General features: G+C 39.1%; 1 protein-coding gene across 2 annotated transcripts in view; it reads right to left on the bottom strand.

Moving 5' to 3' along the window:
- The window catches only part of LOC105193225 (leishmanolysin-like peptidase), a 269,152-nt gene that overhangs the window by 55,822 nt on the left and 196,444 nt on the right, over positions 1–16,886 (bottom strand). For both annotated transcript variants that reach the window (XM_011157595.3, XM_039458987.1), the window contains one exon: positions 1,491–1,521. In XM_011157595.3, the coding sequence (XP_011155897.1) occupies positions 1,491–1,521 (31 nt within the window). The remainder of the gene's footprint in view (positions 1–1,490; positions 1,522–16,886) is intronic.

Below are 16,886 nucleotides of genomic sequence, written 5' to 3'. Positions count from 1 at the left end.
TATGACGTAGGATAAACGGAGGAAAATCATTTTCAATATTTAGTGACGATTGCAATATATAATATTGCTCTGCACTTGTTTGGATTGCAAATTTCTGTCTCTATTCCATTGCAATTTACACTCCATTTTGTATTGTCGAAAGACAAACTTCAAAATATCATTATTATCGCGCTTGTATAATCACGAAATTCGTTATAATTTTTCCGTTTAAGTATACATGGACATGCAAATGTTAAATACATTACATTTATGATGGGTATAATAAAATGCAAGCAGAATTACACCGTTTGAAAAACTGAAATACCTTGATAATTGAGATTAATTTTTTCACAGCAAAAATTTAATTAAGAGATCAATATTACTCATTTTTAGAAATTCAACCTTGGATAGCTTAATTATTCAAGGTAAAATTAAGCCACGCATAAAATATTTTTATTTACTCATATTCTTAAGAAATTTGATTTACCGAGAAGCCACACAATTTTATTAATTAGTCATTCGATATATTTAAAATACCATCAATATTAAATTAAACTATTAAATGGTAAAGAATTGATGCAAAATTTAAGAAGGATATTTCTATTATCAATTTCCATAATTCACCGATATATTAGCGTGACAAACAGATAATATGATCGTGAATGATAAACGAGCACTTCCGTTGAATACAGAGATCATTCGCTGTAGCTTTACCGGAAAAGCAGTTCTCCAGAGAGAAGCCAGCAATTCCCCGAGATTTCCCGGCTCAATTCGAGAGATTATCGTACAAGCTAGGCATCTATTTATGCGGAACAAACGATGGTCCATGCGACGGACGTTGCCGGGCGATTCTGATTGAAATGCGCCCAGTAATTTCCGGTTATTTGGCGCATACAGTTATGCTCGCGACGCGGTGCATTAGGCCGCCATGACGCCGGCAACGTTTGATATGGCGTGGAATGCGTAGTTCTACCATGGTCCATTTCCATCCGCTGCGTCCCGTATATCGACGTCGATCAACGTCGACGAAATCGTACGGAGGCTTACGCGATTACAGAGAGCTAATATCGCGGGGCTTTTAATCGATCCAGTGTAAAGAGAACTAGATAGCAAAATGATAATTTCAGATCTATATACTGTACGCATAGTTTGAATTGATTGATATATTGCATTTTCTTGGAATTAAATAACAATTAAATTAAAAATAATTAAATTAATCTATTATTAAATGACAATTACTATGCTTCTTTGAAATTATTATTCTTTTGTTTAAAAATATTGTTTTATTAGACATTAAATTTAAAAAATTAAATACTTGTTAATTTTGCTCTTCCATTTATTACTAATTTGCGTATCATTATTTTAATATTACATTTTCTGTAACTGTATATTTTAGAAGACTTGATTCTCAGATTCTAGATAAATATAATTTCTGCTCTATATTGTTCTACGAGCGAGACGTTTAATTAAGGTTGTAAAAGGTAATGCTTCATCTTATCGAAATTACTCACGTTAATGAGATCCAGCTTCTCGTCGTCCAACCTGCAACAAAAAGTGAAAAATGGTCTTTTAGATGTAACGGAAGTTAACAATTTCCCGTCGACATTTCGTCGGTGACCGATGTTGAAATGCCGCACGGAATGAACTGTAATAACATTAGAACTTGACAATGTACGAGGTTACTCGTTGACGACAGAAAACTATATTCCCCGGTCGTGCCAGTCCTCCAACCTACCAATTTCAAAAGTTCGTAGTAAACTGGTGGCCAAAACTAATTTTCCAACTAATTTCCAAAATAGGAATCCCAAACCGCTCTCGTAGATGACCGAGAGATTACGTTTATAACACAGACGCGCAGAAGTATATATATATAGACAACGTCGACAACATTTTATTTAATTTTGTGCATATTACTTCTGACATTTCTTATTTCACAACTTTTTTTCTCTTTTCTAGTTTTAAATTTCCAATTTAATTGTAACGCAAACTACAGGAAATAATTAACGTAATTCTCATGAATTGCGAGTATCTCGAAAATTAATATAATATCAATTTTAATGAAGCTACAGCAATATTTAACGTTCACCCTTTATACAGCTATATATTTCGTTATGTACTTTTTAAGAATGGCTTTAGAAATGATTATTACATTTACACCTATCCCTCGCGAGAATTGTCACTATCTTTCTGGCCGCTTCGTTCACGTTAAACCCGAATTGAAGTTCGACTTCCGAGTTCCGTTAACCAAGACAGACGACGTGCGGGCGAAACCAAAGTATGCCAGGGCAAACCTTCTCCTTAACTGGCTAATTCCTCGATTAACATTTTAATTACCCGGTGTACAAGGCGAAAGTTTGAGCGAGCTGCCCTAAGCTTCAACGAGGGAAGAAGATTAGAGTCTCGTTAGGGTGGCGCAAGTCCTCCCCCGCTCCGCCGCGGCTTTTATCCCCCACATTTCATCCCCAGGACTAATTTTGCTCGGCCTGATATGCGTTGAAGAAAATTATTCGTCGGCTTATCCGTCGGCGTTTATCTTCCGCTCGGAGAAACATCGTGCGAAACGAGGCGGAGGACGAAGGATGTCAGACACTCTTGTGGACAAAGCGCAAAGGACTTTAATCTCAGTGAGGGGCAAAAAGGTGCGGTATGTACGACGATACGCGATTTCACGGTGAGTACTCTCGCGAGTGCGGCGCTTTGTGTGGAACGTCAGAAGTTGACGAGCTGCCGTACAAGTCGCGCGTTTCGCGACAGGTAAGCCCGGAGTTTCGGCGATTAGAAACGCCGTAAACGCTCTTCTTTGCCCAGCGTTTAGCCTTAATTCATTTTCCGCGCAGCAAAAAGTAACGTCGGCATCGTAATATAGCGAGTCTTTGTTAGAAATGGGAATTAAAACTCTAGCAAAATTCTATTCTATTCTAGCCTTTAATTTTTCTAATTTAATTTTGACGCACTAGATACGGAAATGCAAAATTACACATGAAACGTGCACACTTAAGCACAGATACGAGAAAAGAAATACTTCGCACTAGTTATGCATTTAAATTTTCAAGAATTTTGGAGAGAATAATTTTAGAGAGATTATTTTTTATCTGCTTATATTTATTTATAAAATCTATATTGAAATTATATTCATTTTAATCTTCGATAAAGAGCAAAATATCGAATCGCTTTGCATATCAATCGTTAATTGTTGCAAATTATCACACGATTGTTTCCCTGTTGTATTTTTAATATTATCGAGACTTTATTAATATTGTTATTTCGTTGTTGACATTATTGTTGCATATGACAATAATATTTTGATTCATTTTTATTTTATTCGTTACGCTGAAAGCGATGGAACGCAAGGTGATAGCTTGCGTTTTATACGTAACTGTTATTTTTTAATGTCTCAGGGGGATAAACATTGAAACAATTTGCTGTTTTGACATCAAATCTGAAATGGAAATTTTTCCTGTCAACAACGTTTAATCACGTTTTTCCGATTTTTCGCAAGTGATAACATTTTTGTAAACATAAATTTTCATCGGTGAGATAATCATTTACGCTGAGTTGTACATTATCAAGCGAAAGGTTCAAAAAGACGAGATTGCGGTCTGCTTTAATGAAGGCGACGTATGCACAAAAATTATTGCGCAAAAGTAGATTAATCTACTTGTCAGCAAGGTATATATTCGTGCCGCGCTGGTTTACTTAATATTATCCCTTTCAGCGCACACACAGATTTATGAGATCTCGTATTCGGAGATAAATCTAGAAGAAAAATTAAACACGAAGAAGTAGGGAATTGTAAAATTACTGAACACCCCATATTTTACTAAGCGATATTTAACATTCCTATAAGTTTAGTAAATATTAACTTTAAATTAAAATAGGAAAATACGGCCACAACAATAAAAGCCCCTCGTATACGGGGGGAGTTCTCGCGGTGGAAAATTGTATTGTTAATGCAATCGCATAGTTTTGAAACAAGCTCGTTTTTAATCATAGAAAATGCCGCCGTTAAAACTGCAGAACTGAGATTAAAGCGGCAGTTTAACATCGCTGATTAAAAAGAAAAAAAAAAGTTATCTGCACTCTTGCTAAGCTCGCTGTAACTCACACCGTTTTCACTCACGCAAAGCGTCTCCGATTCACCAGGCATGTCTCCTGTGTCTTGACTTTTTAGTCGACCCTTTCTCTATGACCATTCACCCTTCGCTTCCGCGTTCAGGAGCTCCGCGCGTCCCCTCCTCGCTTGTGCTTCAAGCCCGTTGAACTTTTTTGTTTCAAACACGCCGTGCCTCTTTTATAACGGAGGGTACGTATACTCGGTACCATTTTCATTTCACCCGAGTGCGCAATTTGCAGTTTTACTCGTAGGTGATTAAGATGCTTAATCTGTGCGCGCGAGTGGGCTGCCTACTCCTTCGCCAAGTCTTCGTCCTTCGCGCCCTTTTCTTCTACTAGATAGTTTCAGCTAATCCAACTTGTCCCCTCCGCCCCTTTCCTCATTTTCTTCCGTCTCAGTCCGAAAATCTTTCTGGTTTTTATTTCCTCATTTCGTTTCGTGTCACTCTGCTCCTTCATTTCCCCTCCCTTTTTTCTTTAATTTTTTTTCTCATTTACTATATAGCCTTCTATCTTTCGTTAGTATTTCCATCTCCTATTTCCTTTTCTCATTCGCTTTCCTTCACGCGGCTACTTCTTCTCCCCCTTGTCTTATGGCACTATTTCCTTTACATACAACATACAATTTCCTGTACATGTCGCGCTAGTGCATATCTTCCACATCTCTTTTAGCCTCTATCTCTATCATCTAAATTGGCGTTCCGTAAAAGCCTTCTTGTTCATATTCTTCATCATATTAACTTTTATGTTATAACTGTATTAGCTAGTAAATGACGAAAATAATCAATTAACAGTATATTATATATTTATACATATAACATCATGAAATTATCTAAAAGCTATTGATTTTTTCATGAATTTGTTTGCAATATATTTAAACAAAGAAAAAAAAATTTTTTCAACGTTACGATTAAGTACTTGTATCGTTGTTATGACCGGAATTCGATCTCATCGCATCGTTTGGCAACGATAGCCTGGAACTTTGCATAGGGGACAAAATAAAGCTTAAACAAATGTACTTGATTTAGCGAGTTACTCAGCGAGTTACCCGGCAAAATCAAACGAGACACCACTCCCGCGGTTTTAGCGCCACGGAGAACAGCGTGTTGATTTAGGACGGTAAGTTATGATCTCGAGTACTACTGCAGCGGTGTAGTAATATCTCGTAGAATATGGAGGCGCCAGATAAATTTCAGTAGCAATTAGCGGCCGCCGCGATAAAATCCATAATGTCGCCTCACCGCGGAGTCGCGCGCAACGTAAGCGCGAGCATGTTAATTGAGTGTGAATCTGGTTATAACATCCGTGATATTCCATAGCAACAGAATTTTGAGTAGGCTTTTACGACTAATTACCAAGTCTAGTAATGTAACAGGTAATACGTTTGATAAGCCTACAGCATATATATATATGTATATGTATATATGTATATATATATATATATATATATATATATATATATATATATATATAAAATCAAGCTAATTATTGCAATTGAATTGGCAAAAATGTTTTATAATATATGAGTGGATGAAATCTTTTTGACTTGTATTATAAAAATATTAAAAGTTTGCAGCACATTAATTTTAACATTAAAAGATATACATACCACAATAAATGATGAGAACTTAAGATATAATATCTTTCAAATATTTGAAATTTTATTGATGACTTTTAAATTTGTTTCATACAGACAAAAGCCCTTTTTTTATTTTTAAAAAATTGTGCTGGAAGAATTACATAAAAGAGTAGATAAAAACACGTAACAATGATGATACCTTAAAATACGTAAAACTATATTAATTATGATAATTTCTAAGTTGGGAGATAGCAATTTTTATATTTCGATTTCCATAGACATTTTTCCGATCCTAATTCTGGACTGGATAAAACAAAAATGTAAGTAGCGCAGAAACTCGTGTAACTTTTATCGCGTACTCGTCGCGGTTAGAAGTCACGTAGATCGCGAAATCATATTACTCGCGGTCTTATCTTTCGGCCACCCCGTAATAGGACACAGAAACCGCGCGCGGTATGCACGTGTATTCGCTACATTAACGAAATCAGTCATCATTCGTAGTGCAGAACACCGAAATCTGACCGCGGTGCTAATGTCCTGCAAATTGCAGGCCACGTTACGGTGCTGGATTATTGATGATACAGAATGGCTACGACTATGCGTCTCTATTATCTTTACGATCTGCAAATGGGGTCGCGGTCATTCGTTGCCTTGGATAAATATGGCAATGCTGTGCGATTGTTTCGAGCTTAACGCGTCCGATCCGAAATATCATCCGTTCGCTATTTGCTGCAAGGAAGACGAAATACTGCTGGCAGTTAGCGAGCACGATGTAATTATTATATTTTAGACAAAACGCATGTTATACGAAAACAGTAAAAAATCCACGATCGATTATCTTTATTTTTATACGTCTCGCGTATCTGATATTTTTAGTTTTTCATTAATATCGCAGAGAGAAAAATGATATTACATTGTACGTACATAGTCTCGCTACCTACAATTTCTTATGTCTATATGTTCGCCAGCGTGGGTATGGTAGAACGACTTTTAGGGAATAAAAATTCATGTTGCCACTAAAAGAACGTTTCCAGCGTAATCGCGCGCTCTATCCGCGTAAATCCACATCTGCTGAATTTGCGTCGTTACGCCCAGCATAAAATCCTTTTAAACATTCTCATTTTCTCAAGGAAACATACGCTTTATGCTGCAATAAAAGTAGCAGTCGTCCGCGACGGTCTCGCGCGTCGACGGTAAGAGAAACGGAGACGGAGAGTGAGAGAAAGAAGGATACAAGTGCCGCGTCTAAAGTCCTCATTAGAATGCAAGGAAGGTGCGTGGCGTACAATATGGGAGGCTAAACGACAGTTACACTTCGTCGTCTCTTCAAAGTCTTTGAGCACCCGAGAACGTGTACAAGTGATAAGATTTTTCGAGCGAGAGCACTATGGGCGTGTTGTCTACTCCCGTTATCGTTGTCGTACCATTACATCGCAGTATCTCCGCTTTCAAACCGCCTATTGTCGCGTAAGGGAAAAAAAAACGGAAAACTTTACGTAGCGAAAGAGCCTTTTACGTTAGATAAAGTATTCTGTAAAGCACGTGACAAAATAGCAACGGATATAGGAAACACGAAAGTGTAGCAAAGCATTTTTCCACGCGTTCTTAAAATACTCGAAACACATTCACCCTGATGATTACGATTCGAACAGTTTATGACCAAGTTAATATTTAGGACGGAGAAATTTCATTGATGAGCCACGCGAGTAATGCAAGATTCATTTTTCTAACGATGCTAAAATAGTATAGTAAAAAAATAATTTCCAGCGGGCTTATCTTGCCATTCGAATCTGTACCACTTGCTTGAGAAAATTCATAAAGTTTCATAGATTTTCACGCTTTATCACGCTCAGAAGAGCAAGCGGTTTCCTTCTTTTTGCGCTACCATTTCGGAAAGAGAACAGGCAATTTTATGCTTATTTGATAAAAAAAAAAAATGTCGCATTTACTTTGCACTCTGTACAAACGTCTTAAAAAGCGTTTTCTGTAAATTCAAAGTATGAATACACAACCACCATAGCGTGGTTGTCGCTAGACCGCGAACCAGAACATCCGCGGGCAAGAATTTACATACCGTGCGACGTATGCGCGCGCACAATTTGCATTTATGTAAGTGCATAATTCGTTATGAAATGCAAGCACAATGACTATTAGCTTCCAAGATTAGTCTATGTCGAGCGACGATTCGCTGCGCGAGTCAGAGATTCTATTGTTCGCAAGTGACTATTAGATTCCAAAAGTGCCCCATTCACCCTTTATTCGAATTAACTTGAAGTCGAATTGCACGTTATCATACGGCGGAAAGCGCTCATATAAATGCGAAATTTTCGTTACTAAGGTTATCAACTTATGGGATCTGCATGTAATATGCAAGCGTGAAGCGAAAGAGGGATTTAACCTTCTTAATAATATAATATCCTCAAATTTAATGCGACATAGTACACAACAATCTTCATTGTGTACCAAAACGCAGACAATATTGGATTACATTCTGTTATTCTAGGATTAATGACATTAATTATACGGTCCGGAATTTGAGGTCCACATAAACATACTGCATAAAATAGTGCTCAGACGTATGTATTATATATTTACATAATTGCATATTTCAATACGTCGAGACAGTGACTGATCGATATTACAGTCTGATACTAAATCGATTTGAATGTCATATCGTGAATGCTTGATTTCAACCGGAAGTATTCTCATACCGGAAGCTTATGAAATTATATTAGAAGAAAAAAAAGGTTTCTAATTGATACTTTTCGTATTCTCCAGGAGTCAGACCTCGGCCCGTTCCACGAGAGAAAATATTTCTTTTGACATTTCACACGGAATAGTAAACCTAGTTCATAACGATGGCTCTTCAGGGCCATTCCTGCTTGTCGTAATCTTTCTTCGTTTTATGCGATCGTAACGGACTGTGTCGCGCGACGCCACCGGCTCGTGACCGCCGCACACGCGGCCGTTCCATATTTAAGGTTCACCGTGAATAAAGACCGCGAGCGGGGACTTAATGCCGCGGCAGCCTGACGCGCGAAACGAGATCGCTCCCGCTCGTTCCGCCGACTGCGCACCGTAAACGCGCGCGTAAGAAGTGCAACGGGTCTCGCCGCGCTAAACGCTTTACCGCGTTATTACCATCTTGTTCCACGTGGGAGCACGTGGACGCGCCGTCTCGCCTTTTACGCGGCGAAAACGTGACACACCGTGAAGAAAAAGTCATTTTACCGGACGTGCGTTACGGGCGTTATCCGTAATCACTTTTCAGCGACACCTCAACGTCGTCGTCGGCGAGGTAGCGCGTCGAGTTAAATAAAATTTTTCATTCCATCGAGACGAGACGGGGAGCGAATACTTCAACGGTTACGTCGCGGAATTGATATTTCGTCGGTGTAACGATTTTTGCATTATGCATTCGTTTGACGATCGAGCGCGCGTTTGATATCCAACTTTTAATCGGCCTCATTAAGCCGGGCCGCTCGAGAATTTGTCGACGATGATGACGGGTCTTGCGACAGCCCATAAAAAATTCATGAGCGCTAGTAATTTACTTCCTTCATCGCGAGGCCGGCCCTTGATCTTCCACCCTTAACATTTTCCATGGAGAAAGCACTCTCCGTCTCTCGGAGTCGCGCTAACGTCGCTATGCTTTACCCTCGTCGGCGGAGATTTAGCGTTGCGATATGACGGCGCTTTCCGAGGACAGCTTAAGGAATCGGCAATGGCCGGGACGCGTTATACAGGCGAAACATCGTTTATCCGATACGGAGACCATCCGTCATGGCAACGATAACGAAAACTATTTTCCACCATCCATTACCGAGATCGCTTAAGCTGCACCGCTCAGCCCCCTCTGTGTCTGCTCTCGCTAAAGGGGTTGCTCTTTTTCAATTAGGAAAAAAAAGAGAACTTCCCTGAGATAACGACCGTGTCGTTAGTGCGGACCGGCCGTAGAAGTGCGATAACTTCGATCGAACGCTCGCTGTTAAAGTATTTCTTTCGCGGCGGCCACTATAATGACGGCGTTTCTTCAAAGTTTCTTTTATTGCGCAGCTGTATTATTTTCGTCCGTAGCGAATCGACTCGGCGAAATCACGAACTTCATTTGACGGTGCATTAGAGCCAACGTGTTCCCTGATTGCGCTCGCTAGAGGCGAGTTATAAGATACCGCTGTTCAACGGATGCAAGACAAGAATATCGCAATATCTCTCTCTATGTTTCGCGCGAGTTAATATTTTACATTCGCAGAAATGACGTCCGCAAGCATGACGTCCACTGCTCGAAATATAAAAATCGCGTAAAAAATGTGCAATAAACTTATACTTGAGCTCTCAAACTCATTATTTCCCTGAATTCTCGCGACTCCAACGACATTATTTTGATATCCTTATAGTTTCTCTGACTACGCCGCATTTAATTACATGATGGACTTGTTTAACGTTACGGAGCATTTAATTTATCTTGTATGACCTTTGCAGTCAGCGTCTATACAAAAGCGTCAGGAAATGTAAATTCGCTGTGCTGAAGAAAAAAAGAGGAAAGCAAGAAAGAAAGAGAAGTAGAAAAGAGTCATGCGCATAACAAACATGAGAACGTAAAATCGAGAATACTCTTAATGTAAACGAAATTTTAAGCATGTAATTTTCTCGTGTAATGCAACACGATTATAAAAGAGCAGTTGTAAAAGAAGAGTTTCGCATATCAAGTGATATCACTACGTTCAGTTTTATTTATTTCACAGATCCCGTTCGTAGAAGTGCACTGTCGCAAAGTGCATTTTGGTCTCGAGATACCCATTCGATCGCGAATGCCTTCTAATTAAAGCTTATCGCACGACGCGAGTAAACGAAGTGAATGAGGGTAGGATCAACGGTTATCAACGCTTTTTCAGTCCCAGATATCTTTTCAGCTTCGAACTACCGTGGTTTGAGAATCGCTGATGTTGAAGTGTCTCGCTCACGCACCTGCAAACTTTAGGTCGCGAGCAAACACCGTAGTTATAAGATAGCTATAGCCGACTACAGAGAGGGGAAGAGAAAGAGAGAGAGAAAGAAAAGGAGAGAGAGGACTAAAAAAGAACCTATCGCGCGACCACTGGCATGGAAAGTCAGCGAGTAATTTAATAACGCCTGCGGCGCGGCGACGACTCTCCGTCGACCTTAACGACGAACTTTTCCATCCATTTAAACACGATAATAACGAAAGTGGCCTCGCGCCAACGCAGTCGTAATGCCGATAACAGCGACGATATGGTAACTACTCCGGTGCTTTCATGAAACGATTCCGGATAGTCCGTTGGTAGTACAGCTCTCGTAAAACACACCGGACAATCAAAACGACAGGTAAATGGTATCGCTTCGTCGATATTTCATGCAAACACGCTCTTTGTAACGGAGAAATGTTGTGCCTTATGCAGAATACACTTCAATACATCGATTCACTCTAAATAGTAAATAGAACATAAAATGATTCATTTCATAAGCAAAACGTGTATTGTATATTTCGTAATGTGCAACGTTTATTCATTAAAATTTCACCCTAGCTTTATTTTTATTTTTTAATGTTACATTTTAGAAAATGTACAAAGATTTTGAGAAGTTATTTTAACAGTTCTTTATCGCTAAAAATATGATAGCATTCTTCATACAAAGAAAACATTTAAAAAAGTGAAAATATAAAAAAAAATTATTAATTATTAAAAATATCGAATCCATTTTAATTCATACTAATGGATTCCATATTGTTACGTTACAGAATAAACGAGTAATAGCGAATTGTGACGCTTAACCGTACAAGGGTATTATATATCGTTGACTCTTACTACTGAAAATTATTTTGATAGACTATAATCACTGCTTAAGGGGCAATGCAATATAATTATAATTATAATACCATTAATAATCACATAAATACTAATTTTCTTAACAGAATATATAAATAAATAATCATCTAATATTCAAATGAATGAGAGACTAAATAAATGCTATCGGGAGGGATAATGCGTGTGAAATAATCATTAAAACTTTTTCCCTACTAAACAAGGCAGACGGGGATCCAAGTAGCAGAAAGTCATAATTAGGTAGCCATGGTTACCTTTACGACGTTTCACTGATCGCAGCTTTAAAGTAGATTGCCCACCGGAAAGTAGAATAGTCGACGGCGTGAGTGTACTCATGGTCCATTCGAGCCGCCACGCCGGTGCTTCGCTTTACGCTCCACGGTTCAATTACAATCGGGACGCGCCCTACTCTCCTTAGGGTTTTTCGGGCTATATCGGTGGAGACCGAGAGGATGAGGGACTACTCCCTAGTCCTCCGACACGCTTCACGCTCCGAAGACGATCGTCCGACCATTCTCGCGGTCTAACCGCATCCACCGCGCCGAATCGATATCCACCTACCGTCGAGAGGCGTGCGGCAGGTACATGTCGCCGTGGCTCTGTACACGGGCTATACGGATGCGCGTATATTTCTTTTTGCGGATATAGACGGGTAGGTGGTAGAGGCCTCCCTCCTACCTGTACGCGGACGGTAGAATCGGCGGGATCGCGAGGGAATGGCGTATGTGTATACACATTCGTGGAAGCTTAGCCATGAGTAATGGCGTACGGTGGCAGGGAGAACCCGGACGGTTGCCGGTGGTTAATTATACGGTGGGATTAGCTTGGCCGGCACCGCCGCAAACCCACCTCTATAATTTTCTCGAGGGTTCAAATTCGAGCGTAAAGCGAGCTCCTACTCGAAAGTGGGAATAGGACGAGAGAGAAAGGGGGGAGAAGGGACACGTAAGAGGAGGTAGTAAGAGGAGAAGGAGGTAGAGATGACCGTCGAGGCTTTGCATGAGATAGCGCATCCTGATTGCGTTCACGCTACTAGCTGAGTATATGTTCTATTTACTATCTATTAGAATTCAGCTCTTGGCGTACAAACGCGCACATAAAGGAGAGAGGGGGAAGGGGGAAGAGAGAGGGAGAGAGGCAGAGAAATTAACTTTACTATTTCATAACCAATTTGTGATCGTTTGATGTAATAATTATTTAACGCAATCTAAACCAATTACAATGTTAAAGATATCGGGAGAAGCTTATGCACGATTCGCAATTTATGTATAATTAAAACGCAAATGAAACTTTCATGAGAACCATATGTCCTAATTTTGGTCTCGAATATCAAGTAATCTGCATATATATTTATATCATAAACAAAAAACTAATGAATTTCATTCGTATGTTCGTTCTATCCTAAAATAATTTCATTTATGTTCAACAAGAATATCTGATGGAATAATTATTATGGTAAAACTAAATCTTTTTGTTGACTATAAAAAAATTTCTCGAAAAACATGCAATATAAATCTCTCAAGAAAATAGGTAAAAAGAAATAAATATATAGATCTCTTTCTAGAAAACCAACAAATTGTTAAAAAATATAATAAAATTTTTCTCAAGAAATAGATATGATTACTAATAATACAATTTCACTATAATAAGTTAATTTATTTTTATAACAAATAATACGAAACATATGTCTTGTGACGATTCACACAAAGAACGACAATTTATCGTCGCATCATTTTTTTTCTCTCGTCTTAAAGTTTGCGACCCTTATCAGCATTATCGACCAACATGCCTCTTGCGTGAGGGATCAAGCGAGATCTTGAATGGAGAAAAGGGAAAGAGGATTGTCGTGTGGAAGGGCAAAGTAGATAAACAGATGGCGGGCGACGAGAGAAGAGAGGATGCTATTGTGAAGATCGAGAAGATAAGATCAAACGCAATGCGGTACAATCGACGATAATGATATTATCTCGAAAATCTCCCTTTCCGACAAAGGAAGGCGGGAGAAATTGTGTTGCTCGCGGATCATTAGGCTTGTCGATTACAAGCTCTTTGTAACCAGCCCGTGAGTCACGTCGCTGGCGCAGAGGTAATACGAAAATGACTTCTTTAACTGGCAATCTAAAAAGATTCCGTGGCTGTCTAGCTCGGGTCAGTCAGTTCGATCACGAGTAATGTCACGTATCCGCAGATTCTTTCCCAATTAACCGTTATTTGCTCCACTTCTACGCCCCACCCTTTAGTTCGTTCGTAGCTCAACCCACATTGGATTTATTCTCGTTTTCCCGATTGTACGGCAGAATTCTCAACGACAGGATTGACTCCAGCGACTCTGTGGCACGTGATAAAGCAGTGAAAACAAATAGGAAAGATAAAGTTGTAGGAGTGAAATAGATCGGAAAATTTATATCGTTCGATTTACCAGACGGAAATTTTTTTGGAGACTTTATACCGTTATTTTCTTCGCACGGGAAAGACAAAGCAACGACGTGGCAGAAGCTCTCTGCTCTCTGCCGTTCGATAAACAAAGCTTCCTCTCTAAGAAAAATAAACTTAACTTTGTTCAAAAGAAATACGAAAAAATCTATTTGTCGAGCGACAAAAATAATATTAATTTCATTTATAATTTTTCATCAAACAAATGCAACATAGGTTTTAAAGAAACAAAACGTATGCCTATTACGTATTATTTTTCATGTATTAAATATAATATGTTTTACATATTAAATTTAATGTTTTTTTTTCATTGACAAATATACCTGCAACAAATCCTAAAACTAAAAATTTTTAGAAATGCAGTTTTTAAAATAATTTTAAAGAATTTTCTTTAACACGTCAATAAAATAGAACACAAATATATAAGTAACGAAAAATGCGATTATTATAAATTCTAGGTCAATAAATTGTTTAAAAATGATTGCAAAATTTGATTTCTAAATTTGGAGAAGGTTTTTTTTATACTTGATACGATATTTTCGGAAGCGTATGCTACATTTTCCAAATCTACTCTTCTTATTGATTCACCATCGTTTCGCTAACGTTCAGATTCGAATGCAGAGCTAGAATAAAACATCTATCTATTCCAGTATTCGTATTTCTTAACATTTCTCATGTTACATCTAAAATCGAATAACCCGATATTTTTGAAAATATCATGAGCATATCTACATCGCGTAGTCAACATATCATAAGTCAAGTGGAAGAAGTAACATCGTAAAATCTCAGGAACTCCATCTTCCGTAACACTGAAAAATGTATTCGGTGTATATCATATGATACTTGGAGACAGATACCAGAAGTTTGATGTATTACACTGGATTATTTTATGAATAAAACAATAATATACGTGACGATAAAAAAATCCAAAACTAAATGTTTTAATAAAATATTTTAAATTTAAAACGAAATTTTCTAGAGAAAGCGGATTGGTATACGCTAATATTAGATTACAGTTTAAATTGTGTTTTCTCTCGCTCAGCCGCACCGTACACTTCGAGACGCCCCCACGAATTAAACTTGTTCTTTCGCGCAGGAACACGCCGGGGTGAAATTCGCGCGAACGTGACGTGACAGGCGGCGCGTCCGAGATTGACGGCGGTACGATGAATCCGGCGGATTTGGCATAAAACCGGCGGGTTTACGAGGCCGACTTTGATTGCGCCGCTGGTCCGTGCACGCTATTGCGACGCGGATGAACGAATAATCGAAGGGATTGCCAGGTGGTTGTCAGAACATTCGGCCGGGCCTCCCCCGACGCAGCAGCACGCCCCCGGAGCGACAGATATTGCTTTTCCACGGCATCGTAAATTCACGGCAGCGTGTATTAATGCCCGTGCCGTCACGGGGAGGAACGCACGAAATTTCCGTACTCCGTCTTTCCCCCGGTCCGTTCTTCGGCCCCCGTTATTCATCGCCACACCTCCGCGCACTCTTGCTGCGTAATCGATGGACCATCGGCGCACGAAGAAGATACGCAGCAGTTGCATACGTGACGATCGCGCTATGAAAAAAAAAGTTCCGACGGAGTGTTACGGAGGTGACGTTTATCGTGACGTCTTTTGCAAAGTATTTTCGCCTCTGCGTTTCGGAGTATGAAGAAGGTAGCGAAGTTGAATCGAGGACTTGGCATAAAGAAAAATGGTAAACACTAATAATAAAAGTAAAAATTTTCAACTCATATTTTATTTATTAAAATGTAAGTGCGGATATATAGCTTATATAGCTTCAACTTTTATCTCGTGAATTTCCTCGCCAGTGGTGTTCACTTTAAGTTTTTATAGTGACATTATTCTTTGCACATAAAACCTTCCTTTTGAAAAGGTTTTGAATTTATGCTACTTTATGACATAATAACTTTGATATGCTTAAAATAAAAACAGCCAGCTAAGTTCACGTCAGTTCCATTTAACAGAAATGTATAGCCCTCTAGAATTTGCCTAACAAATTATATGCAAATTATATTATTGTTAATATGAAATAACATAATAGTATGGAACAATTATTTCGAACTGAAATTTATTCGTATAACATACGCTGTTACATTATTATATATTTAAAATATTATAAACACAATATTTTAAGACGCGATTTATAGAGTATCGAGCAAGATATTTTAACAATTACAGCGTATACGTAATGAAATGTAGGATGAAGGATTAAGCAAACTCACAAAATTCCGCGCGATGATACGACGTGACATCTTTCGTGTGAAGTTGATAACTTGATAAGCGAAGTAGACGCGTCATATCGCGAGAGACCGAAACAGCGTGGCAGGGGTGTCAGTAATGAGCTATCCGAGTTAATTAAGCACACCGGCGAACGTATCTTGCGCATCTTGCGGCATCGCACAATCAGCCACTTGCGGCGCCAAGGTGAAACCTCACGCGGAAGGATAGAAATTTGCTGTAACGTTGCTGATCGTGCCTTCCATTCCTGTGAGCGTGCAACGAGCCGCTGGAGAGCTGCTTTATGCTCCACATTAAGGTATTAGCGTACGAACCATGTCGCGATATAAACGATGAGAGTACTCCCGAACTAACGAGTCAAGCTGGAATTTATGGTTCTGACAAAATTACTCGCGGCGACGCCTCGATGTAAAATTACTGCGTTACGGTAGGTGGCCGTTATACAAAGAATGTGTCACGGATATTCGCCCATTGCTCCCTCGGAGAATGCGAGCAATCCTGGTTCGAGATACGCGATCTCCTCAAGAGCACCGGCTGCGATTTAACAAACGCACGCATGCTCTTGTTTATTGATTTCATTATGACACGAGATATCCGTTTTATTGGAAATTGCAATGCGCATATAACGGTCGCGGACAATAATTGCGTGGCTCATGCTTGAAATCCGGTAAATCCACGTTTGTGAAAATT

This window comes from Solenopsis invicta, chromosome 16, assembly GCF_016802725.1.
Source record: "Solenopsis invicta isolate M01_SB chromosome 16, UNIL_Sinv_3.0, whole genome shotgun sequence".
NCBI lineage: Eukaryota > Metazoa > Arthropoda > Insecta > Hymenoptera > Formicidae > Solenopsis > Solenopsis invicta.
Note: the sequence above shows the minus strand (reverse complement) of the source record. Positions and strands in the feature narration are given on the sequence as shown.